This window comes from Anser anser (genome assembly GCF_964211835.1).
Source record: "Anser anser genome assembly, chromosome: 12".
In the NCBI taxonomy this organism is placed as follows: Eukaryota; Metazoa; Chordata; class Aves; order Anseriformes; family Anatidae; genus Anser; species Anser anser.
In genome coordinates this window covers 20,518,287-20,543,676 of record NC_139733.1, presented here as the reverse complement: position 1 = coordinate 20,543,676, position 25,390 = coordinate 20,518,287, and the positions used below count along the sequence as shown (strand labels likewise).

Below are 25,390 nucleotides of genomic sequence, written 5' to 3'. Positions count from 1 at the left end.
CTTGAGCACCCATAATTGATATCCCTGACTTAATGTGGTTTTATTGCTGTCACTGACCATGCTGCTTGTAGCAACAGTCAGCACTTACGGAGACATGAGGCTGAGCCAGATGTAATTTGCTGAACAGCCTGAATTGAACAGTTCCAGCTGCCTACCCCGTCTCACTCAGCTCAGCACAAGGTCTCAATCCTGACGTGCATTTCTTTTGCTATCTGGAGACTGCATGTGTTTAATTCTAACATTATCTTTTTGCTTAAATTGCTTCGATATTATGAATAGATCTTTGGAACAGTGTACTTCTAAAATCTACCGGAGAATCCTGTAGTTGAGTCTTTTTCAAGACAAATTTTAGCAGGAGCACTCTGTAAACATGAAACAAGGTGTTAAACAGTTTTGAGAATATTACTTTTAAACTACAATCAAGGCAGATTAGGAGATATTTTGGCTTTCTATAGAAACATTTTTTCTGGTGTTGAGTTTATGACTGAAAAGACAGTTCTTCTAAGACTTGCCTGCAAATTAATGTTATGAAATAACATCATAGTTCCAGAAATGGAGATGTTGCTGATCTTAAAGGTTTGATGTTCTTTGTGCTTACAGATAACATATTTCAAACTAGTTCCTAGTTTGCAGTTGTTCTGTATTGAATTGCTTTTGGTTTATGCTATGTGAATCTTCAGTTCATCAAAGTGAGGATGTGAGAGTATCTAATAGAGGGGGAAAAAAAAAGGCCTTTGGGTTTTTATTTATTGATGTATATTTATATCTGTATAACTAATGATCTTGCTGTCTTCGCCTGTTTACCGCAGGGAGAAGGAAGGTGATTATTCAGCATTAAGCATACATGTCAAGTTTTGAAACAAGTAGGGGGAACATCCACCTAGTCAGGAAAGAAACTCCCTGCCCATTACAGGGGGGTTGAAACTTAGTGATATTTAGGCTCCCTTCCAACCTAAGCCATTCCATGAGTCTATGAAATTGAAAAAAACAGTTTATTATCAATGCTTAAATGACTCTGAAGAACAAGCTGAAAGATCAATAAAACACAGAAACAACAATTAAAAAAAAAAACAACAAAAAAAAAGAGCAGTTCACAGACTCACAGAATGGTGTAGATTGAAGGGACCTCTGGAGTTCATTTGGTCCATCCAGTTGGAGTCTGAACCAAGTGATGGTCTGGGGTGAGGTTGTGAAATGATTTCAGGAGCGTTATGACTCTTCCTGACCCTCATAGATTATCCCACCCCTCCCAAGTGACCCAGAAGATTTCATTTAATCTTTTAATAAACTGGATTTCACTTAACCTTTTAGTAAACTGGATAGCAGGATTTTTTTTTATTTCCCATGTGAGGGAAGGATAAATGACTGAGATGCATTGCTATAGAAGTGAGTGGCGAATATCTAAGATAAACAGACAAGGTAAACGCCCATCCCATGAGTGTGCAAACTGCTTCTCTGCAGTTTGTGTGACAGCTGTCTTTTCTTACCGTTCCTGTTAATTTTGGCTTCAAATTCCTACTGTGATTTATTGTACTGCTGCACCGAGGAGTGAGCTCTAAGGGGAGTGCCATCTTCATCAGCCTTGGCTGGCACAAGCTGTGCTGCCCACTTGCTCACCCAGCCTTTCCCGGCAATCTTGGTAGGAGAGCAAGCATTAGATTCTCCTGCTCTCTCATCATTTCTTGCTGTTTTATACTGCTAAAACTGACTGGTCTGTTCTCTCTGAAAACGTATCTATTTAAAGTTTCTCCTGAGAATTAAGAGGAAAAACAAGTTTTGAAGTATATTTCAGTGGTAAAGAAGGCTACAAAAAAGAAAAAAAAAAAAAGAAAAAAGTTCAAAGGAATGAAACAAGGAGAATTGTGTGTGTAAACGTATATAATTTTTGTTCTTCAGAAGATGAAAGGACACACTTCGATCAGCGTGTCCAGAACAAGACCTGTAGAATCCACCTGCACTAACTTTCTCTCCTAAGCTTTAATTAGTCGTCACCACAAATAGTATCCTAACTCTATTTTGATTGTACTTCATCTAAACAGAGCAAAAAATTGCCATTAACCCCCCCCCCTTTTAGCCATCACAATCCTTGGCTTAATTTGACTGTAACCGTGGAGCTGGAAGGTTTTTGTCCTGTTCAGTCCCTTCAGGCACCGTTCTCTTGCACACTTGAATGTGCTTAAAAACCATAAACGTGGGGTTTTCAACAAAGAACTACTTGTGTTGCACTAGTAAAGATATGAAGTACTAAGATGACTGTGTCAGGCAGGCTGCACTTTCCACTGAGCGTTAGCAAAAACAAACCTCTCGGCAGTGGTGATGTGCTATACGTGGGTTTACAACTCCACTGGAAAACTTCTAGAGGTGTCTAAATAGAAAAAGAAAAATCAGAGTGCAGGTTTACTGGTATCCTCTAACTTGTTGTTTAGGACAAATACAGCTGATTAATGTTCTGTGTATCCAGTCTTAGAAATGCACAGTTCGAGCATTTATCATATTTCTCAGATGCATTGAGAAATGACCTTCCCAAGCATCTTAAAACAGTGATCTGCTGAAAAAAAAAATCAAGTATCTGGTGTAACACACACAAACCATTTGGACATCGAAGCCTGGCTCCAGTTCTGGCCCTTTACAGTGTAAAGGCTTTCCTCCTGGTTACTGATTTAATAGCCTGTTTGCACTTAAAACTAGATGATGTTATAATTGATTTAATGGCAGTTTAGGTGTTTTCATTATTTTCACTTTTACTGTTTCTGTTTCACTTTTTGTCAGTCTAATTCTTAGGGAAGAACTCCATTTAAACTTTCAGGCTCAGCAATGTCATGCATCAGATCCACTGCTTTCCTTTTTATTAGTGTTAAGTTTAGGGGACTTATGAAATTGGGAGGCATGATTGGTACTTTTTAATATTTCCAAGAAGTATGAAAACCTTCCATATTCTTACTGATGTATTGCTGCTGTTAAAAAGGCAGGAAAGCAGAAATATTTTTGTCAGAGGAGAACCCAGATTCAGAAGGATGCTTTATGAGCTGTTGCAGCAGACCTGGTGATTGCTTGCTGGAGCGCCTGCAGAGGGTCTCAGTCAAGTTCCTGTTTTGGCCCCACATCCTCGGTCCTATTTTTGTCTAATTTTCTTGGTTTTCAGCAAAGTATTGGACACTGTGAAAATGAGGAAAAAATTGTTTGAAATAAGTGTTTATTCTTGAATGTGAATGGTGGTATCTAGCTGTGCGTGGCAGCAGTAGGTAGGAAAGTCATGAACTCAAGGTTCGAGTTGGAAACACCTTCAGGCTCTTTGTATTTTAAAATAAATAAATAAATGAAGCCACTGATAGGAGATCCTTGGCTTTGGATTCCCTTTTTCTTCTCTCTAAAAACGTCAGCTTCTTTCTTCTTCCCCATCTCCCAGCAGCAGCTACCAAAGTAATCCTACTTCACTTGCCAGACCTCTTGCTGGTGAGGAGATAGAAGCTGAGAGAGCTTAGCCGTTTTGCCTGTCCTTTGCTGGTTTAGGTAATGAAGAGAGGGTTTTCGCTCATGATGTGAAGAGCCATCCTGTTGTTCTACCTTCTGATAGGGAACTAGACAAAAGCATCCTAGGCTGGCTGCTCAGCATCTTTATTGATCAAACGACCTCCCGAAGTAGCTATCGTTGGCTAGAACGTTTGAAGAATAAATGATGACGGAGATTCATGAGTAATCTCATCCTGTGAGATGATGCCTGGGGTTTTGGGTAATACCTTTAATCTTCTTTTTCTTACCTGCAAAATAGATCTAGTGGTGCTCCTTGCTTTATGAAGGCTGGAGATGTGTAGGCGAGTCGTGCTGTGGAAATACCAAACCAGGGGAGGGAGGAACCCCTTCCTCTGCAAACAAAAAGGTAAAAGACATTAGGGAGGGGACATCAGGGAAGAGAGAGGACTTCGGTAGAAATTCACTGTGCTGAACGTAAGCTGTATCGGCCCCTTGGGAAGCTGAGGACACCGTCAGGGAGGTGGGGGAGATGTTGAAGCATTTGTGAATAACAGCTGAAAAATGGGGGAGGCACACTGAGGTTGAAATCTAAAGCTGAATGATGGCAGATGTTCAGGAATACACTAGAACTGAGAATAAATATTATTATTATTTGTCTGAAAAAAACCTTCCAGAAGAAACTGCTATAAATTTGTTTTTTCTTAATGATCATTCTGAAAAATGAATTATTTAGACTTTTAATTTTTGGTAATCTTGCTTTGCTGCTACCGTTTGGATAAATGCATGATTTTTTTTGGTATAACTAACCTTTAATTTCTTGTTTAATAACAAATGGGATAACATAAGCCTTTAACTTTTCTGATACAGGCTGTAGATAGCAGTGAAGGTATATCAGGGATCAGAACACAATTTTCTCACTTGGTTTTCAGGGAAAAAATAGGATAAGGTTGTAAAGAGAACTTAACCTCAATTTTATTGCTATACATGTCTGAAAATATAAGCAAATAATGGCTCACCTATATTATTGTATGATTAGCATAATCAGAACTATTGATGCTAAATATGAATCAAATCTCCATAACTATAAAGAGAATAATAAGGTACGGCTGTTTAATGTAGTAGATTTTTTTTCCTTCCTTCCTGGAACAAACAGTTATGACATTCCTGTCAAATTTTTAGAAGTCTTGTAAGAAAGTCAAAAACATTTCAAGCACATGCCATTTGGCAGGAAAGCGGACCTTTTTCTAGATCGGTGCTGCTCGCTGTCTTGGAAGAGAAGGCAGAACATCATTTTAACGTGACACCTCAGTGCATGTTTTTGTGCTCGATTATCCTTTACCCTTTCACAGAGCTTTCAAGGGTCAAGTGTTCAGGGCCAGTGGAGAAACTTCTGAGCGTAGAAAGCATTTTGTTTGAACCAGTCACTAGAAATAGCTTCTAATATTTTAATCCACCAGCGAACAGAAACCCTTAGCGAAGAAGGGGAGGTATGGAGTAATTTCATGTGATAATAACGTAAGGAACTCTTTTTGTACAGAACATTTCAATGATACTGAAAATAAGAGGCAAATAGTGACGGTAGCAGTCGTAGCAACAGGCAGAGGATGTGATTCCTGGTGATGTGAATTACCCTGACATAAATCTTGCAGTGGCACCTTAGAGGAACTTCCAATCTGCTGCTTGGCCATTTTCGGAAGCCGTTATGTAGCAAGAGGAGCTATAGAGCAAATAAGAATCAGTCTTTTAAAGCTCTGCCATATGTTTAAGAAAAGTTTTTCAGCTGGTTCATGCCAGATTACTTTCTGGTCTTTATGTTGCCAGGGATGATCTATCAGTAGAGAGACCATGAATTGGACCTTTTAAGGCTTCATCACGTTTCTCATTTTTAAGGTTCACTGTGTAAGGAGATGATTTGGCACGTTATTTAATGAGTCAAGGCAGCTATGCGGATATGTAATGAAAGGAAATACGTTTTCACCACATCTTACTGAATGTGATGAAACATTTGTCCTGCATCAACATTAGACGTGCTAGTGCTCTGACTGTATGCCAGCTTTAAAATGGGACAGACTCATTCCTTGTCGTGATGTTTTGTGTTAAAAATGCTTGGGAGGGGGGACGGTGTGATAGCTCTTTCTGCCTTTAAAATTTGTAAGAATAGCCTTTGATTGCAGCTATGGGAAAACGAGATCGAAATTTAGTTAATAACCTATGCAAAATGTTATTGCGGACCATAGACTGCAGTTTAAAGACAGAAATCTACACGTCTGCATCAACTTTTTATATATTTCATATATAAAATAAAAAGATTCATCCTACAGTCCGGTCCTACACCTGTAGCATTGATGCAGAATGGACTTATTTCAACTTTGAGTCTACGAGTGAATGACAATGACAATAGTAAGCAACATATTGGAAAGTACTACTTTTTAGTTCTAATTCGTTTTTTGTTGGTTTTTTAAGACTTTTTGAATCTTGATAGGAATTACATTGTTATTCTGTAAATAATGTTTGAAGAGAAAATGAAATCTACATAAAAGCATGGAGTAAATGAGGGAGAGAAAGCAGTCGTTACAGATCATAACCTTATCAGTTGAGGTGACAGTTTCAATTCCATTTGAGTTCTCTCCATTTGTCATCTTTTTATGTTGGATTAAGTAACAGTTTTTGTCATTTTATTCCCATAGCAACCTTATCTTTTTTTTGATGTAAATCTGCTTGTCTCCTATTATCTTCCAAAGCTTGCGCATGAATAGCTTGTGAAGGAGAGGAGTATGGTGAGGAGAGAGATTTTTCTGGCACAGAAAATAAGGGAAAGAGTGTTACATATAAATATTTTTTAAAAAATTAAGCTGTTTGTCATCTTCAATATATTTTTCCCTCATGAGAGTTAAAATTTTCGCACTGTTTTAGGAGGTTGTCTGGGGAAAAAAATCTTAAAAAAAAAAAATTAAAAAAAATTGAAGGTCAACCTGTACCCCCAACCAAAAACAGAGACTCAATGACCTATAACAGTGCCTTATATCTATGAAAAGTGCTATTTTTAGTGAAGATAATTCCTAACTTGCCATGATTTTGGTCCTTTGGAATGCCTGAAGAGCAAGCTGTGGGCAGGGAGATGTTTGGTACTATATGGGGTCCATGGTTTGTGTTCATCACTCCTGCCTGCAAGCCTTTTTGGCCAGTAAGCTAATGGGAGAGCATGGCTGCTGACAACAACATGGTTATTGTCTTCGTTTTCTGTGCTGGTGTGTTGCACAGACCTGTTCTGGTACTGTTGATGCCTTGGATATCGACAGCTGTTTTATTGGGAAGCTATATTTTGTCCGGCCTTGACGATCTGCAAGGTTAATAGAAAATGTAATGCAGCTAAAAACTTGGCCATATAGTAATGTTTTTTCTAGTTTTCACAATTTTTTTTATTTGAAAAGACTAAACTTACACTGCGAAAATTATGTAGCTAACGTGGCGCTGAACAGTTTTATTAAAATGATTAACAATGAAGTTTAGCTTCTGTATATTAGATGTAAAATGCTATTAAAAGGGCAAGTACCCTTAACGTTCATTTCCCACAAGGCACAACTGGGGAATGAGGAGAATGCAAAACTAAATGTACAAAAACTCCCAGAAGCTGCTTATGAAATTGGACTTATTTCATGCCAAAAAAAAAAAATCATAACTGAAATGCAGTGGCTAAGCAGGTGCCGCTGCTACTCATCAGGGCTTTTTGAGTAAGAAGCAAATTCCCTAGGCTGCTTTGCAAAGCTGGGGTGCAGTGCATTGCTTTGATTTCAACTGCCACTTTACACTGTAGGAACCTACAAACCATGAAGTTTGGATCTAGACTGGAATTTCACCATCATTTATAGTAGACAGAATATTTCTCAATGCAAAGCAATTGAGCTGATTCCTTGAAGAGGACGGAGAAGCTGTTGGTGCACAGCTGAAGACCACGACAGGTGAAATCAGCCCCAAACACGGGCACGTGTCCAGTAGTTGCAGGCACGGCGCCTGGCTTAACAAAGCAATTCAGAACTTTAATTGCATCTCTTTATCTGTCAGCCTTGGTTCTGCTGATGTCATTTAAAGCTGCGTTTCTGTGAACACGAAGACTTGTGATCTTTTTTCATTGAATTCCACAGCCGTTCTTGCAAGTGAATGGAGATTACCATTTCTGTGAAGTTCTTGTTTTACGGTGAAAACTGAATTTTGTCTGGAGGTGGCCCTTTAGTTTGACCGAAATTTTAGCTTGGATTCGGAGGAAAGGATGAGGCAAAAGTGGGCTTGCTTTATGGATAGCATTAGCTGTATTTTGGGCACATCCTGCTGCTCTGTGTTACATTTGAAGAGCTGATGCCTTGTTTTTGTGAGGGGTGGTGGGATGGCTGATGTCCTTGGCCAGGTTCTGCCCGCACCGTAGCGGCAGTGCTGTGGTGCCACTGCACAAAGAGCCGGGACGTGGTGGAGTTACTTGGCATTGCTTACCATCAGGTATGTACTGGCTGTGTACAGCCTTGAGCAATGAGATGGCAGAGGTGAGGAGGGCCCCACCCTGCTATACTTTGTCTAAATTGAGAAGAAAATGTCAGAAAACTTCTGAATAGAAGTTTTACAAGAGACTAATGATTTAGGCATTATTTGCCCCCAGGGAAAGCTCTATACAAAAAGTGTTCCCATTTTAATTCTGGCAGATAATGATTTTTTTATTTATTTTTTTCAGTTAAGAATGGTGACTTTCCTTAGAATTTTTGTACTTTGGGACTGTTCTTAAATCTCTGCATTATAGCTTCTTTGGAAAACAGCTTACATGCACTGAAAAATCAAAGAATCATCACTAGGGAAAACATTTCATCCCTTGTTTTGTTTGTCAGGGTTATCCTAATGGGGTCTTGTAAGCTCGTGTAGCACACTACAGATAATATTAAGATAATGTTTAAAAACATCTAAATTGCATTAATACCATATTAAGGGCACGGTATAAAGCCCATTGAAGTTGATGGGAATGTTCAGTAGGAATTTAATGCTTCGATCTTTCAACTAAGTTGTAAAACCACAGAAAATCAAACACTAAAAATGTTTCAGTCTATAAACACGTCTCTGTTGCCTCTGTCATACTTCATTCACCCTTTTTGACTAACCAAACGGTTGGAGTTTCCTCAAACTGCAATTAATACTCCAGAAAGAAATAATATTTAAGTGTCCTGCACACATTTTACAGCAACAAGATCTCACATAGAGGAGAAAAAAAGTGTTGCTAAAATTGTGTGTAATGAGTGCAGCTGTCTTAGCTATACACACAATCTACCAGATTCCACCAACCCTAAATGAATATATAAATATACATTAAATTTTAACTTCAAGCAACCCATGGTTGCAACACATCAAATGTCAGGATTAAGAGGGATTGAGAATACCTTGTACATGTCTTTGCTTGGGATCTTCTGACTTGAAGTGCAGTTGTTGAGGGCTCTGATTTGCTGCCAACCTGCCCAGTTCGCCTCCCGAGGTTTATTGTCAGTACAGCTACTGGCTAAGCAAAGGAGATGTTTTAATACCGAAGTGATGGAACTTGCAGAAGTATCCCTATTACACTGCATTGCTTGTGTCTTTATCTCCTATCGATAATATATTTACATAATTTACAGAGAGTGAGTTGTGGGGAGTGTGACTTTATGGCCATGGAAATTCTCCATACTTATGAGAAGAGAAGCAGTACCTGTTTTTTATTTTCTTCTTATTGCCTCTCTCAGCCCTGTGCAGTGAGAGATCTTCATTCTTTTTTATGAAACTGTATTTTTTCAGCCCTCGGCTTTTTATTAAATTGTAGTTAACAATATACTTCTGAGGATTACACCACCCTACACAGAGCAATTTGGCTTACACCGGAGATGAATCTGCACGTCGAGCATCTGTCACTTAAGATTCTGCTCAGATACCAGCAAAAAGATTTGAGGCCCCACTGTGTTTTCGGGGGTTTCTCTGTATGTATATGTCTCAATCTATTAAATTTGCTTCCATAGCACTGGGATTGTATTTGTTTTCATAAACAGAATCGCAGAAGAATAAAGAAGTATTTGTGGACAGCTTTTTCTCTGCTTCCCCAGCTTCTGTTGTCGAATAGTCTGGTACTGAATGTATTAATCTATGCAGTTGCTTGTTCAGGTGTAATCCCTTGTTCAGCCACATTTATTCATCCACTGAAGGATGTGCACATCGGTACATCATGGCATATTAAAGGTTTACTGCAGCCTGCCACAGCTGTCATCTCTTTGACCCTTCAGTAAACTAAGAGTCTTCCACATAATTTTGCCTTCATTCAAGTGTAATGCCATTACTGCAGAGGCAGACGGAATGCAGTTCTCTAAAGGTTCGTCTCATTCCCTTCTCTTCCAAGGAGGTTAACGTGCTCAAATGATCCCTGCATTTTCTTTTTTTCACTTGTTGCTGTGAGAAGAGCAAAGAAGAACGATCTGTTTGCACTAGGTTTTAGGGGATGAAGTGAAGTTGAAAGATGAACTCACCAGTTGGGTAGAAGGCCTCTTTAGCACTTGAATTTCGAATACCTTCACTTGTTTCCTTGGCACGTTTATTTTTTTTAGCTTTTTATGAAAAGGTTGTACGGATGTGTAAATATTTATTTATTTTCCTGACACCACTTGCCGTGGAAATAAGCAAGTCAAAATCGCCTTACACAAAAACAGCTAAACAATATTCAAATGTTAGTGTTGTGCGGAACTAACTTCAGGTAAATCAGTGTTTTGTTCATAGACATTGGTGCATTTACAAGCGGAGCCACTTCAAAAAAAAAAAACTCATCTTCATATTAATTTTTGAGTTATGTTAGTACTTTGCAGGCCTTGGGAGCACCTCCTTTGTACCAAAGCTTGGAACAATCTGGTACACTTTTGTATTCAAAGCCATGTAGCTTCTCGGTGCTTTTCTACATTCATCCACAGCTACTCCAGAGGAAGGTGTTGTACAGCAGCGTGCTGGATTCCTGCTGCATTGGGATTGCAGAGCTGTTGGAGAAAATCAGTTCGTAGATGATGTGTTGAAACTGGATCTGTGGACGTCTACTCTAAGCTCCACCATGTAAGAAGGCAACCTTGCGTGTTGCATCCTTGTAACATCACATCTAATGATTTGCATTTTCCTAGTGTTTTTATATTAATTACTTCTACTTTGTTCTAATATTTTATCCAGTAATGAAGTTAAACAGTCAAATGAGTCAGTAATTTATTGAGTTTCTTGTCTTAGAAGCTGGTTCTGCAGTGCTGCTGCTTCTCATCTGTTCTCTTCTCTGAACTCTTATTCATGATTTGCCAGGAGGCTTCCTTTCTCACTCCCTGAGTACCAGAGATGTGTATGATGCAGTGCTTCAGATTATTAATATTTGATGTTAACAGTGGAGCTTTGCACTTCCTTATCAGTTGTTCACACTGCTTGGCATTTCTCCTCTTTGAAAATGGGAGCAAAGTATTCAGCTGTTTTTGAAAAATCTCATTTCTTAAATATTTCTAAATTTCCTGTCTGTATTTAATGTTATTTCCAGAAGAATTTTTTCGAATGCTTAGCTTCTTTGGTTAGCAATCTGCCACCTTCCTCCTTAGTTCTGGTATTTCAGGACTTCACCTCTTAATAGCACATGCTATTATTTTATTTACCCTTTCAACTTTCTGTATAATTCCTTTGTTCACTTCCACTTAAAAGAAATTATGACCTCTCTTTAAGCCAGTTATGTCTTAGCCATCCTGTTTGTTTTACTTCTAGTTTTTCTGCTGGGGATTCACTGGAATTACTATCTCGTTTCTTTTTAGAAACCTTTACTCCTCACAGTAAATCCTTCACTATTGATAAATTTGTCTGCAGATTCCAGTTCTGAGCTTTGTGTCTGAACTGTGGGACCCGAACGCTGTTCTGAACTCCCATTCCAAGGGTAAAATCCATTTCTTTTCACATCCCAGTGTCAGTGAGAAGGAGCTGTAGGTCTAGAAGCTGGAGAGGCACTGCTGTGCATTGCAAGTGGGTTTGATTGAAAGCACGACACTTGAGCACAGCATGGTACTTGCCTGCCATACACCCTGAATTGCATTTGTCACTATATAAAGTGTCAAAGTCAATGAAGTTAGAGTGAATTCTTCTCACAAAACATTGCTTTGTGTAATGAATTTAATTTATTCTAAGTCATGCTCGTAAGGTTCTCCTGTTCTTCCTCTGGACAGCGGAGTATCAAATACCAGTTCATTTTGAGCAAGACCAAATGTCGTTTTATTGTCTGTTTATTTCTTTAATTGTTTAAGAATCATTGTTCATGCTCTTGTGAATCCAAACATGGGATTTGTTATCCACATGGGGATTAAACTGTTCGATTTTTAAATATATCTGAACCATTTCTCTGACCCAGATATAATAAATACTGAAAGAGGTTTTGTAACCAGACTAATGCCCTGGATGCACACACCAAAAAGTCCATTTGGGTTTTGTGGAGAATATGAGATGCGGAAGTAGATGTGACAAAGCAAATGAAATTTTGGCTTTAATAGCAGTCAGCAGATCTTGTCTTCAGTTCCATGCAGGCTGGCTAGCAGGTAATTGTGTAGAGGGTAGGAACTGAGCAGCTCTGTGGTAGGATAAAAGGCAGTGCTTACAGCACTTAGATTTGAGAGAATAAGCTGTGCGATAGGATATTGCTGTCCTTCAAAGATGAAGGAGCAGCAGGAACTGTTGGATGATCTGTTTGATCTCCTGGATATTGCAATACAACTTAACTCAATATTAAGCCATTATCAGGCAGGTAGATAACTCACTACCGCTTCTGGTCTGTCCAGAGTTTTAATTATCACTTCAGTTTATCTGGCACCAGCCTTAGGCCTTTGGATGTGGTCCTACAACCGAAATGACTGCATCGGACACCCTTGTGCAACCACTCGCAAGGCAGGCAGGCAGCGTGCAGCTGCCAGCTGTTGCAAAGCCCGTGCTGGCCTCGCCAGGTGCCGTTTGGTTACTGCCGTGGTATGCGCTCACTCCGGTCTGAATGATTTCTTTTATTGACTGCTGTGAGTCCGTTGATGGGAGGGTACAAGTGTAAGAAAGTTGCTTACAGCGAAAACATATTTCAGCTGAGCTAAGTAGGGCTGTTGCAGCACGTGTAAATAAGTCTCGCTGTGTGTGTTAAAGCAACTGCAAGGCTGTCTGCTCATCAGGCTCTCCTAAATGGCCCACCAGGAACGTGGAGTCACTGCCCAGCACGAGCTGCCATGTATTCAGACCCTGCTGCAGCATGCCTTAGGTGCAAAATAGTTTGACATCTTCCAGTGAACATTCAGGCTCTCGAAAACTAATTAAATGCGCTCAGCAGCACTTGAGGAAGGGAGAGGTTTCCAGATAAGATAAGGAAGTGGCTGCTCTAATAGCAGGAGGCTGTTACAAATAATTAACTCGCTGTTCTGAGTGGCTCCAAAATGAGACCAGATCACCTTGAGATGGTTTGGGCTGTTCTGGTAGGGTTTACTCTTGGTCTTTGTTTTTGCTGCTTATAAGCATCACCTCAGTCACGTCCTGCTCCCTGGAGCTTCTCAGAGGAGCTGAGGGTTGAGGTACCTGCAGCGTGTCCCTCCTACCGTACCGTAGGTACAGAAGGGAAAATCCCTTCCCATATCTTCCCCTCCCCTGAGTGGGGTCTCAGCTAAAATTGTGATTGATCATGGCTTAGCAAGAGTCCACATGCCTGGCTGGGCTGGGCTGTTTGGTTTCGCGCAGACTGGAGGGGTGGCCTGGGCTTCATCTCCCTCTCGTGATGGTTACAGCTGGGTTTGGACAGCCTGGCACGTGTTCACCTTCACATTGGGTGGAAACTGAGGCTGCCAAAGAAGCGTTAAATTCACGTTGCTTTTTCTGTTGGGCAGCATTCTGTGTCCTTGAGGAAGCCTGTTGGGCAGGACTGAAATGTCGCCATCCTTGTCAGCTTTCCAGGCAGACCACACTGATTTGGAAGATGCACAGTCCTATGTTTCTGTCAAGGAGAACACAACCCAGGTCGGGTGACAGCTGAATAACCATCCATGAGCTTCCTGAGATCCTCAACAGCTCAAGTTAAAAATACAGAGCAGCAGCTGGAGCTAGAGGTGAAATCCAAGAGCTTCAGGAAAAGAAAATGGCATAGGTGATGTTGCCGTGTTGCCAGGGCAAGTCATGGGTTAAGGTTTGCTTTTTTTTTTTCCCCAGCAAAAGACTAAGTACAGTGGTGTAGTTCACCCACAGGTGCATGTTCCCTTGCAAGTGCCTGCTAGCTGAGAAGCGGGTGTTGGAGAGACAGGAACAAACAGATGAAGCTACTTCAGCGTTTTAATCACAGCAAGAAATGCGTGTCTCGGGGTTGGAGAGCTGTTGAGATTTTTTACCTTTGGAGAATCTGATCCTCAAAGACGCTGTCTGCAGACTCCTAAGGCTGGAGGTTTGTTCTGTAAATCTGGAGCAGTCCCGTAAGGACACCACGCTTCCCTCCAGGGGATGTGCTTTTAATTAGCTGTGTGGGAGGTAGCTGCTCCTAGCAGCTTTCTGGGTGCATCCTCGGTATTCCTGCAGCTCTGTATCAGCTCGTGCGTTTCATATTGTTTTGCTTAAGCCAGGTACTACCCGTATTTTGAGATGAGAACTATAAATATTTTGAAGGTCTGTGGATATTAGGTTTTTACGCAGACAAGTCAGTGCGTTTTTAGGTGTGAAAACAGCTGTGGTATGACATCTGTTGATAGGACACTTACTCATCTGCCGTATCTGTTATTTGTCATCATTACATCTGTTATAGTCCACATGGCTCTAATCAGAGCCTTGAGGCTTTCTGCCAGGTGCTCTGCACTGAGTGAGGTGGGGAAAGGACAGATTTTGGTTACCCATGTCCTGGTAATAGGGGTGACAACCCAGCTCTGCTCAGTGCTGTTTGTTGGAGAATGTCCATTTCTCTGAGGAAGGCTGTAATCTGTAGAAAGATAAAGGAGTGAAGCCAGTGCCAAAATAATAACTAAAAAAATCATGATGTATCAACATGTTCTCAGTACTTAAAAAGAGAAAAAAAAATGAAGTGTCACAAGATGTCTTTTATTTATATTTTGAGGAAAGTCAAAATACTGCTGCTTACATAAACAAACAAACCTTCAGGTAATTAAACCTAGATCTGGCAGTGCATTTAGCCATCTGTTTAGCTATTACAATATACGTAGCACACAACTATAATTCTTCAACAACAATGTGAATAGCCTGATAGTTCAACACTAAACCTAAACCGCTTTGTGGCCACGGGTAGTTAATGATAGAGGTGCTTTAGAGACTGTCAGGATGTTCATAGAGCTGCTTCTAGGAAGGCTTTGGGGGGACAAAATTGTTTCGTGTGAGAACTCGGATGTGAGATAATTTGCTTGAGCAAACATTGTACCCTCCTGAGATATTTCTTAAATTGCTTGAGTTGCTTTGTTCAGTGCTGTATTTAAGTAAAGGGATAATTCCCAGATAATTTGGATTTTGAGAAGGTATATTTTTGGAAGTACTGGGGAATGCTTTTCCTTAAAAACATGCATTTTACTTGCAGTGTTGTTTTTTTCCAGTTCTTTTCGGTGTATTTTTGCCAATGCAAAATGCCTTAAAAAAAAAAAAAAAAGAATCTGCTCATCAGATAGATGTTGACTCAACTTCTATGCTATTGATGTTTCCCTACTGCTCCTTTTCTCTGCTATCTCTGATCTCTTCCTTCTGTTCCACGCAGCCCACAAACCTATCTCATCTCTCTTCCTTCCCTTTTTTCTCGCTTATTTCTGCAGTCTCTTCCGCCTTCTTGTACCCTGGAATTTCATATCCACTTTGATGTATCTGTGCCTATGTGTTTTTAGGTTTTCATGTGAGTTTTTATAACAGAGACTTTGCTTTATGATTCTCACTTAATTGGTGTAACCGTGTTTGTTTCCTGTTGCATCTTTTTGTTGTACCCCAAGTGATTAAGTGGAGCTGAAGGGGGTGAGTGTTCTGTAAATAAGTTCGCTGCTGAGAGCTGCTGCTGTTAGAGCCCGCTCATCGTGCATGACTTGCTGTCAGACACCGGTTGCACACAACAGACACAACCTGCAGGTCCTCGTCCCTGTCCCACCCGCTCTGTGGATAAGTTTGCTGCATTTTATTAGCAATATTTCTGCTGATATGAGATACTGAGCTCCAATATTCAAATGAGCGATGCTCTGGTGCCCTGTCTGCTCCTGTGCCGTGGAAGTACGCCAGTCATGGGGGAGCTGCTCCTCTCATACTAAAATGAGGCTTGATGAATATTTCTGTATATACGTAACCCATTGTACAGTTACCTTCCTACAGATAAATGCTCTATAAAATGAAAGTTCAGCAATGTGTCGTGGCATTAAGAGATTTTGTAGAGGCTGCTGTGACATTATATGATTTCCCTGTAATACCAGCATGACAAAAATGAAACCATGGAGATAGTTCTCCGGTAGGCAGCAAATTTCTTCTCCAGTGACAAAGCACACAGTTTCTGCACGCTTTCAGCAGCGTTCAGTTTCGTGCTGTTAACGTTTTTCTTCTTTTTCCACCTCCCAAAAATAATTGACGATTATAGAGATCATTTTTGTTCTCTTTCCCTCCTCCCCACATTATTCTTACAGGTTTGACCCAAAACCCAGTGAAGGCAGCAGAAGGACCAGCTTTCTCCCCGTGCAGCTCTACTGCGCTTGTTCCCTGTGCAGTAGGTCTGCAGGCAGTGCGCTCTGGCTAACCAACCATATATCCCCAACTCCTTTCCTAAACAGATAGAAGTATTTTTACGGAGCTTAAAATTATGTCAAGTATACATTGAGTTGCTAGCATCTGTCTCGAGGTATAAAATACATGGTCATGGAAATGCCTTGGTAGAGCCAAGCTTGGGATATAGAGTAGCAGGGAATGTCTGTGTGCGTAAGCAATGTAGGTGGTGGGAAAGCACTTTCAAAAAAGAAACAGATTTGTCTTATTTTCTCCAAAAGCTGTCACTACCAACGTAGCTATTACAATGTGCTTAGGCTGTTATTCTTGAGAGCTGAGAGACCGGTATTTCATTTCTTTTTAAATAATGTGACTTGTACAAAGCTGACCTAGTTGTGAATTAGTACTTAATTATGTGCTGACATGAACAAAGTCCCTACTTTAGGATTATATACTGAAGGAAACAGTTAAGTTTTGGATGTCTGGCTCATTTGAGGTACTTGAACATCATACCAGTACAAAATTATACATAAAATATATTTAACAAGTTCTGCTGCATTGAAGAATGAGCCTAATGAAATAATGGAATAAATATTTTTTTCTGTCTGTCAGGGGACACTTCTGTTTGTAGCGCATGAACCATTTTTCTGCAGTTATCAAAACATAGTAGAATTGCTAATAAACCTGTGTTGACAATAAATATCAATCGATCTAAATGTGATTAGATGTCTGGTTGCTTCTGGACGACATGGAGTTGGAAACCTGGTGGAAATCCTGCTCATCTCCAGGGCGTCACTTTTTTTATTCTTTCTTACCTGTTGACAGCAGGTGAACACATTTTCCCTTCTACAACATGCTTCAGGTTCTGTATGCTCTGCCACTCCTAATTTTAAATACCCCATCTTTTAATTATGACAGGTATCGATGAACTTTTTATTCCAGGGTAGTAACAGTATAAATGGTACTTGTGTTACTTTTGCTCCATATTTCTGAAATCTCCTAGCATCATGCTTAAGGCTTGAAACCTGATTTAAGTGGAAGGAGAGAAACCAATGGGATATCAAGGTTCCATATCCTTGCTGTTTATATGAACAAGAACGCATTTGATTGTGCTGCCTAAAGAGAAGAAAAGACTTTCCAATAAACCTGAACTACACCTTTTTTTTTTGCTCCATTCTATTGCAGTGGTCTGTGTATTTCAGTTGATGCAACTTCATGTACTTAAAGCAATGAGGCAAATGTAGGAATTAGCATGGGAAGGGAGAAGACAATGCTGTTTCAGGAATCCAAAATGTCTCAGTTGCAAACTTTAAGCTTTATTCTAAATGTCAAAGTATAAAAAGGCAATAAAAACATCTACTTTTCAAGTTACAGTGTTCTAGATTAGTTTTAAGTTGAATATTTTTCCTGTATAGTCAGATTTTTGTAACACTTTTACTAAACTATTTTCAGAGTTAAGATTAGAGACTTTACCTGGCCAAGTTACATCATAAAGCTGCTTGTTTCCTACTGGAATGATAACATCTCAGATGAAAGGAAATAAGTGGGACAAAATAAATGCAAGGAAGAAGAAAAAGATATAGGCAAGCGAAGCTAATTAAAACACTTTATTTCAATGTCCAGCTTGAGGAAATAAATAAAAACCTTTGTAAAAATCGAGTGATGAATAAGAACATTCATCTATCAATAAATAGGAATGGATAAAATGCAGACAGACCTGTATCGGGCTTTTGCTGGATACAGGAGAGTGGGCTCTTGTCAGCCCATGTGGTGTTGGGATGCAACAGAAAATCACGGGAGGGGAGAGGAGAAGGGAGGTCAGATAGGAGACGAAGCAAAGCAAACACCCCTTCTCCCCCCTTTTTGGTCAGTAAATACTGGATGATCAGCGCCTCCAGGGGCACTCCTCCAGCCAGGAGTTCCTTGTCCAGAGGTGACACAAGACACGGCCATCACTGCTTCTGAAGGAGGAGGCAGGGGCCTGCTCTGAGCCTTCCCTCGTCTTGCATATCACTGCACAGAAACATGCTGAAAAGCAAGTTGTGTTGTGACTCGCCACTTCCCAAAGCCATCCTCTGTCCCGTTTTTACCTTCATTCCTTGTTTCCAGTTGTGTTTGACCTATTAAGACATTTGTGGACTAAGAGCCCATGATTTCAGAGAAACAAATCAAACTGTAAAAGAAAATCTTTTCCATTATTTTCCTATATTTTACAGTAGTTTATTTACCCCCATCAGTTTTCTGGGAACTTAATATTCCTTGCCAATGATTTCATTCAATCGCAATTGGTTTTGTAAGAAGACACAGCACTACTCCCTCGTGTTACTGCTTCAGGGATACTGGCTTTATTTAAAAACATATATAGATATGTATCTTCCACAGAGCAAGTCTGGCTTTGACCTTTATAATATTTTGAATATGCTACAGAGACCCCTGAAAATGAGACCAGAATCTTGTATATAAGCAAGGAACACTTTCCAAGGTCAGAGGTTTGGACTTCATTGCATAATACTAATAGAGGATGTTGGAGCTATTTTCTGTGGTAATTTATAATTATTTTTGAAGTGCCAGCAGCCAATGCTGGTGATCACGAAGGTATCTAAATGAATTAAGTGATGATATTTCTGCAGCTGTCTGATTAGTCTGGTAATTCAAGCACTCTGCAAGGTGCGGTGGAGAACTTCCTGCTAATTAACGAAAAATCATTCTTTCATTGTAATAGGGCTCATATTCTTTGTTTTCTTGACGGATTCTGCTTGCCCCATGTTTCCCAAAAAAACTGTTCCCCCGTGACAGCAGGCTTCACCTGCAGTCAATGATGAGTAACTGCTGCAGCCCAAACTTGCAGCAGATCAGACCGGGTCGCAGCAGGATGCCTGCGGGGTCATAACATGCCCGTTGGAGCACGCGTTCCCCAGGTCGCTCCCTTCCCACTTGCTCCAGCCTAGTCCCGTGGTGCCCGTACGGCTCGTTGGGCGCAGAGACAGCTGTGTTTCTAAAGAGCTACATTTGCAATAAATGAATGTACACACTCAGAAGGTAGCGATAAACTAGTTCATATTAATTACAGAAGTAATACGTAAGATTTATGACTTGCAGCGGTTGTGTTGTAAGGGGGTAAAATCCAGTCTGTTCATTTTATGCATTAATTACATATACTTGTGAGTTTTAAAATCCAAATTGCATAGCTGGTTTTGTCCAAATGAGTAGCGTGTCTCTCCTGCTCTGGGGTATGCCAGCAAACAAAGGTCTATCATCCACATAGGGAAAAGTCTCAAGGTTGCAAGTGAAGGTGTCATTGGAAATCTTTACCCGTTCTGGTTGGTGCTCCACAACCCAGCATGGGCTTTCGTAGCCATCCTTTTGCTGCCCAGCAGGGATGTAGGTACTGGGGGTGCTCTTTGTTCCCCACTTCATGACACGGTGCAATCGTTCAGGAGGGCTATGGAGTTTATATCGTGATGGAGGGAAGAGAAGGATGCTTACCAGGCCTGAAACAAATTGTGGGGCAGACTATTTTGATCTCTTAGAGAAATCACTTCAGTTGTGATTGTTTGCGAACTCCAAAACACGTCCAGCTGAAGGACCCAAACTTATTATGTGAGAGAAGACATTGGTCCTTGAGATGTATTTGCAGATAAATTCGGCTGGAAAGCTGAAAGCAGCCCTTTTAAGAAACCCTCCTATGTTCAGTAACAGAGAATAGCAGAACAGTATCTTATTGTGACAATAAATGTATTTTTTTTTTAATGAAGCATTGAAATTCTAATCACTGTGTGCTGGCTGTAGCAGCTGTTGCTTTTCAATATTAAAAAATATTACGTTTTGGGAAATGGCTATTGCTGGTCAATTCACTGCTGTTATGCTTTGTTATAAAGCCAGACTTATTTTAAGGACACCTCGCGGTTTTTGAGCATCTGTATGTATTAATATCCTTTACAAAGTTATAGACAAAACTTTGTTTTAGGTTACTAGCTGACTTACTGCTGTTTGAATTGTGTTCTGTTTGGCTTTATTATGAGATTATTCGGGGAAAAGTCTCTCTTAGGGTAGAACCTCACTGTCAGTGTGTATTGATGGTTATATCCAGCTTAATTCAGGGTTATAATGAGGTCATACTTTTTTGGATCTCGAGTCATAAGTTTAGAGTGAAAGCTAAAGTTGTAACAAATCACGCTGCTCTACAATTTTGCATTTGTGCATAGCCAGCAGCAATTGTTTCCCCTCTTATACGGCTTAAAACGATCCCAGGAGACCTGAAACCAGGCCGGGCGCTGGGTCAGGACGCTGAGGAGCAAGGCGCTTGCCTTAGCCGTGCTGCAAAGGATTAGCTTGGCAATGCTGCCCGCGGGGAGGTGGTTGAGGGTTTTTTTTTCTGTTTAAAGACATGCATCCTTCTTCCCTATAGCTGCGTTATTAACGTTAACATACAGTTGGTTAGAGGAGCTCAGTAGGATTGTGATGCTATTTTCATCAGAGCCTTCATTTCAGAAGAAACAGTGGCTTGAAGACCTGTTTTTATGACTCCTTTTTAATTAGCATAATTAGGGTGGCGTAAGCCTAGCGTAAGAACAAAGTTACCCATAGGATCTGTCCATTATGTTCTTGTAAATTATTTCACTTCAGTCCCAATTCTGTCATCCTCGCTTGTGTGGAACAGCCATTTCTTCTGCCGTGAGCCGCTGAAATCACCGAACCTCTTGGCATCCCGAGACTTGATACCAAGAGCTAGAGAACGTGAAACCCTGTGTACTTTGCCTTTCTGTCTCCTAACATCCAGCTCATCTTTTTTTTCAAAAACAGATCCCGAGAGCTCCCGGACGAAGATGAGGAGCGCGGTGTCGGTGCGAGAGGGGCAGGGAGTCGTGCTGCTGTGCGGCACGCCGCCTCGCGCGGGAGGTAAGGGGCACCCACGGCTTTCTGCTTCCACCGGGGCCGGTTGTCGGGACGGGGAAATGTCTCTGTGCCACTACGGAAACCTGGCAGGGAGTTCCGTCAGGGAGAGCGAGAGTGAAACCAGCTTTCCTGAAGTAAATGCAAACAGAAAGAAAACAAACCCCAAAGCTAGTGGAGAAGAAGTGGGAGGGCAGCACCCAGGAGAATTTACTTTTATCTTGAAATGTCTTTCTGTCCGCAGCAATTACTGTGCATTTACCATGTCCGATCTTTATGATATTTCCAGTAATTAACTGAGTCTTTTCTGGAGTTAAATTCTACCCAATTTTACAATTGCCGAGCCTCAGTGAATCTAGTTTTCTCTATGGCCAGACAGTTGCAAAGATTTGGTTCTTGTCTGTTGTTATTCTAGTATGCGCATGTTTTCTTGAAACTAAGGCATTTTGTAGCGTAATGCAATGATGCTGATATAATTAAAATATTGCCGTCTCGAGGGGGAAGAGAAAACCAGTTATATGGATTCTTTGGGAACCAGAAGTTGCAAGGACGTTTTATCTTTTATCTGTCTTCAGTTTTCAACTAATTATTATTGAGCCTCCTGTAATATTTGGAAATAACTATTTTTGTTTTTTGTTGTTGTCTTCTTTGGTTTTTTATTGATAAAGAGTCTCATTATTGAAGCTCTGTGACATTAAACATTAGACTTGATTGCAAAGACCCAGTAATATAAGCTAAACATTGTGAATACAATAATACAGGTATTGTGGCCTCTTAAATTTGGCAGAGCAGACACAGCCATAAAGTGGCAATTTTACAACCGTCTGAGCTTGCAGAATTTTTCTCTCTCCAAACCAATATGTACTCTTAAATCATCTTTATGGCCTTACAACAGCTTTGTCTCTTAGCTGCTGAGAAAATGGGTCATTCCCCTCTCTATCTGTAAGAATTAGAATGATTAAATTTTGCTTCTATGTGCAGTCCAGAGCCTGAATCACCCCAACCATTCCCACGCTCGCATGCCATGCGTGTGTGCGTGCAGAGGTGGCCACGTAACTAACTACAGCTCTGCACTATGAACGTTTGAGGTGTTAAAGAGGAGGCAGTGCAAAACATGCTCACGTTGCTCAGAGCCGAGATTCAAATCAACAGGTGGGAGAGGTGAGGATTTCCTTCACAGTCAGCAGATGGGATTTGATTGACACCCCCCACACTAACGGTGTTATGTGTAAAAAATTGCTCCATGAATTATCGAATAGAATTGAGAATCCTCAGGTTTGTGTGCGTGAATTGGAGCATTAACCATTGAAGTTTTCTGGAGGCGTGGAAGAAATCCTTCTTCACTGAAATTCTTTGTGTGTTTGGGGGGGGAGCATAGATGGTTTTGTTTGTTGTTTTTAAGAATGAGTTAATCTGTCTGGGATAGTTTAGAAACAGTTGACCTGAGCTATTTGGGGTTCTGATGGCTGTTCAGCCCTTTCCACATCTGTAGGCTGATCATTACTATTATTTATTATTATTTGATTCTGTATTTGTTGTACCAAGCTATCAAATAAGTGCACAAATTCTGTACAATACTAATTCTGAAAACCTTCTCAAGTACCTTGTTTTCTCTCTCCCTTTAGCCTCCAAAATATTGTTCTTGTATATTTTGCTGCCTCTCACAATTTCTAAGTTCTTGTTAGCTTGATGGGGATTTGCACTTGGGTTTAAGAAGCTTTTGAGAAGAGATTTGATTAAATTGTGATTATTCCTCTATATACAACATAAACATATACAGTATAAACCAATGTTCATCCCAGAAGAAACAGCAGTTTGTAGTATGGAAAAATGAAATTGTTTCCCTTCTACAGTTTGGCATATTTTTTGGCTTATCTTAGCTACAGATATCGATGTAAGTAATAAGAATATCCATTTCAATGGGGAGCAAATTATTCATGCAATTAACAGTACTTTTGCAATTCCATGAGGGTGTGGACATCTACTATTTTAACCAACAATGAAATTCTATTTAACTTGCTGTTAGTGTGTGGGGAGAGGAAAAGGGTGTTCAATGCTTCCAGCTGAGTGCACCAATCCGTTCTATAGTTCTGTGGTTAAATGTAAGCTGCATTACAAACCACTCCAATATTTTCTTAAGAGTTAGTGCATTTTCCCTTTTTATCATTCCTTGTTTTAGCAGTCTTGTTTGAGATTTACTGAATGGGAGATGGAGTGAATGACTGACTTTGTGAAGATGTTCCCCATCTTTATGGTGGTTTTTTGTGTTTGTGTGTGTGTTACAGCTCTAACTGAATGGAGATGTCTGTTGCTCTTGGTTTGGGACTTCTAAGTAAAACTGAAGTAAAAAGTTTTAATAATTTAAGTGCTTTTTTTCTTATCCTTGTGTTAAGTTGCATTCTAGTTGAACAGCGATTTTTGGATAATTAAGGTGTTCATTGGTCATTGTTCTCCAGATACGACAATATTTATGTATATACTTTTAATTCTGTCAGAGGGAACCTGCTAAAAGACTTTTTTTTCACAAGTCATGACCCCCACATATTTGAAAGGTAATATGACATCTAAAATTGATTTATGTAGATCTACGGCTGTCTTTCTCAATTGTTATCATCATTAAATTCTACTGAACTCTATACAGCTGTTTTGACTTTCTAACGTGTGACTGGTATGTCTTTGATGGTTTTCAAGGAGTGCTGATGTAGCAAACATCTCAATGTATCTATTATTAAATTTTATATAATAACGTGCAGCAGGTTTAAAAAAAATCATGAAATGCTAATTTTTTCCATTCTGCCAAGAATTGAAAAGGCTAGGCATATGGAGATCTAAAAATGATTTTTCTCTACTATTGATTTTGTTCCAAATTCGGTATCTAAGGACTGACAAAGCCCCGAGTAAAGCAAATCTGGAAGTTCCTTTAGGGTATTACCTATTAATGCTATTCTACGTGTGTGTTGATTATCATGTAGTTTTGACTTCAGGCATTATGATTTCTATTGTCTTAATATTATGTTTTCTATTAGTTTAATACAGTCAATTTTACTAATTTAACAATGATTTTGGATTTCAGAAGATGTTACTCGTTTGAGGTGGTTTTTATTACAGAATCACAGAATCTTTGGAGAAGGCAGTGTTGCGTAGTGTTCTCACTGTTGTCTGGGTTGATTTCAGGACTGCTTTATACACAGAGAAAATTATGATAAAAGTAGAGGTAAAGATTTTCTTGATAGTTACTTACACTTTCCAAGGCATTCGGACTTGCCCAAAAAGCTAGGAATTAGTTCTGTGTTGATGGATACAATATGAGATATGAACATAACCCACAAGATCTTAAGTAAATGGCAAGAACGTTGTGGAGCCAACAAGCTGTTGCTTACAGCTCTGGGAGGAAATTCCACTTGTTTTGTATTCATGATTAGCCTTGTGTGACGTGTGTTCCTATTTCCTCCAATATGGCAAGGATATTTCTACATAAATAAAGAAGAAAAAATGTTCTCCATCTTAATATCATGCCCTGACAAATGAAGACTTAATTGATAAATGAGGCCATATTTGAATGATAGTGATCAGTCTAGCTCACGGCTTATTATTTTAAAGCTGTGACATGCTGGTTTGAAACAATATTAGATCACTGAGAAATAGATCCCAATTTATTGCTCACTGCTTGGTATGACAAATCATTCAGTGAATAATGTCATGTCTGTTGCAAATTAGTATTTAGACTTGCAAATTTTTGCTCATGTCTCTGTACTGCCATTTGGAGACCTGCAAGTTCCAGCAAGACCGTACTTCATGAATAACATAGCATGGAAAGTATCTCAAACGCCAGAAATATTTTGAGGCTTTGACTATTTATTTCTTTTCCACAACTCTTGAATCACAATGTGTGATTTTTTTCAAGGAGCTATGTATTGAATTAATTTTGCTGGCTTTGTAAACATTTCATACCTTTAAAACAAGGCAACACCAAGCTGATAGAACTCCAGAATAGTTTTTCTCCTGCCCATCTGTGTGTTTTCAGTAGGTGCAAAGCAGCCTGTCTTTGCACATCTACTTTTGCTTTTGTTGCAGATTGTGGGTGACACTCATCTGGGCATGAACAATAAATCATCCTTGCAGTAAGCACATTATGAGGTTTTTGCTCAAAAATGCATTCTAAGGAAAATAGCAAGTTGAATATTGTAAAAGCAGTGGCCTTAAAAATTGTTCCACAGCGTTCTCAAGCCGTTCTCAATCTGCCAAGGAGAAATGGTGTTTTTATTAAAAATATATATGTTTTGCAATAGCC

General features: G+C 39.9%; 1 protein-coding gene across 3 annotated transcripts in view; it reads left to right on the top strand.

Moving 5' to 3' along the window:
* The window catches only part of CNTN3 (contactin 3), a 100,312-nt gene that overhangs the window by 29,957 nt on the left and 44,965 nt on the right, over nt 1-25,390 (top strand). For all 3 annotated transcript variants that reach the window (XM_083795493.1, XM_083795494.1, XM_083795495.1), the window contains exon 3: nt 21,010-21,105. In XM_083795493.1, coding sequence (XP_083651619.1) covers nt 21,010-21,105 — 96 coding nt within the window. The remainder of the gene's footprint in view (nt 1-21,009; nt 21,106-25,390) is intronic.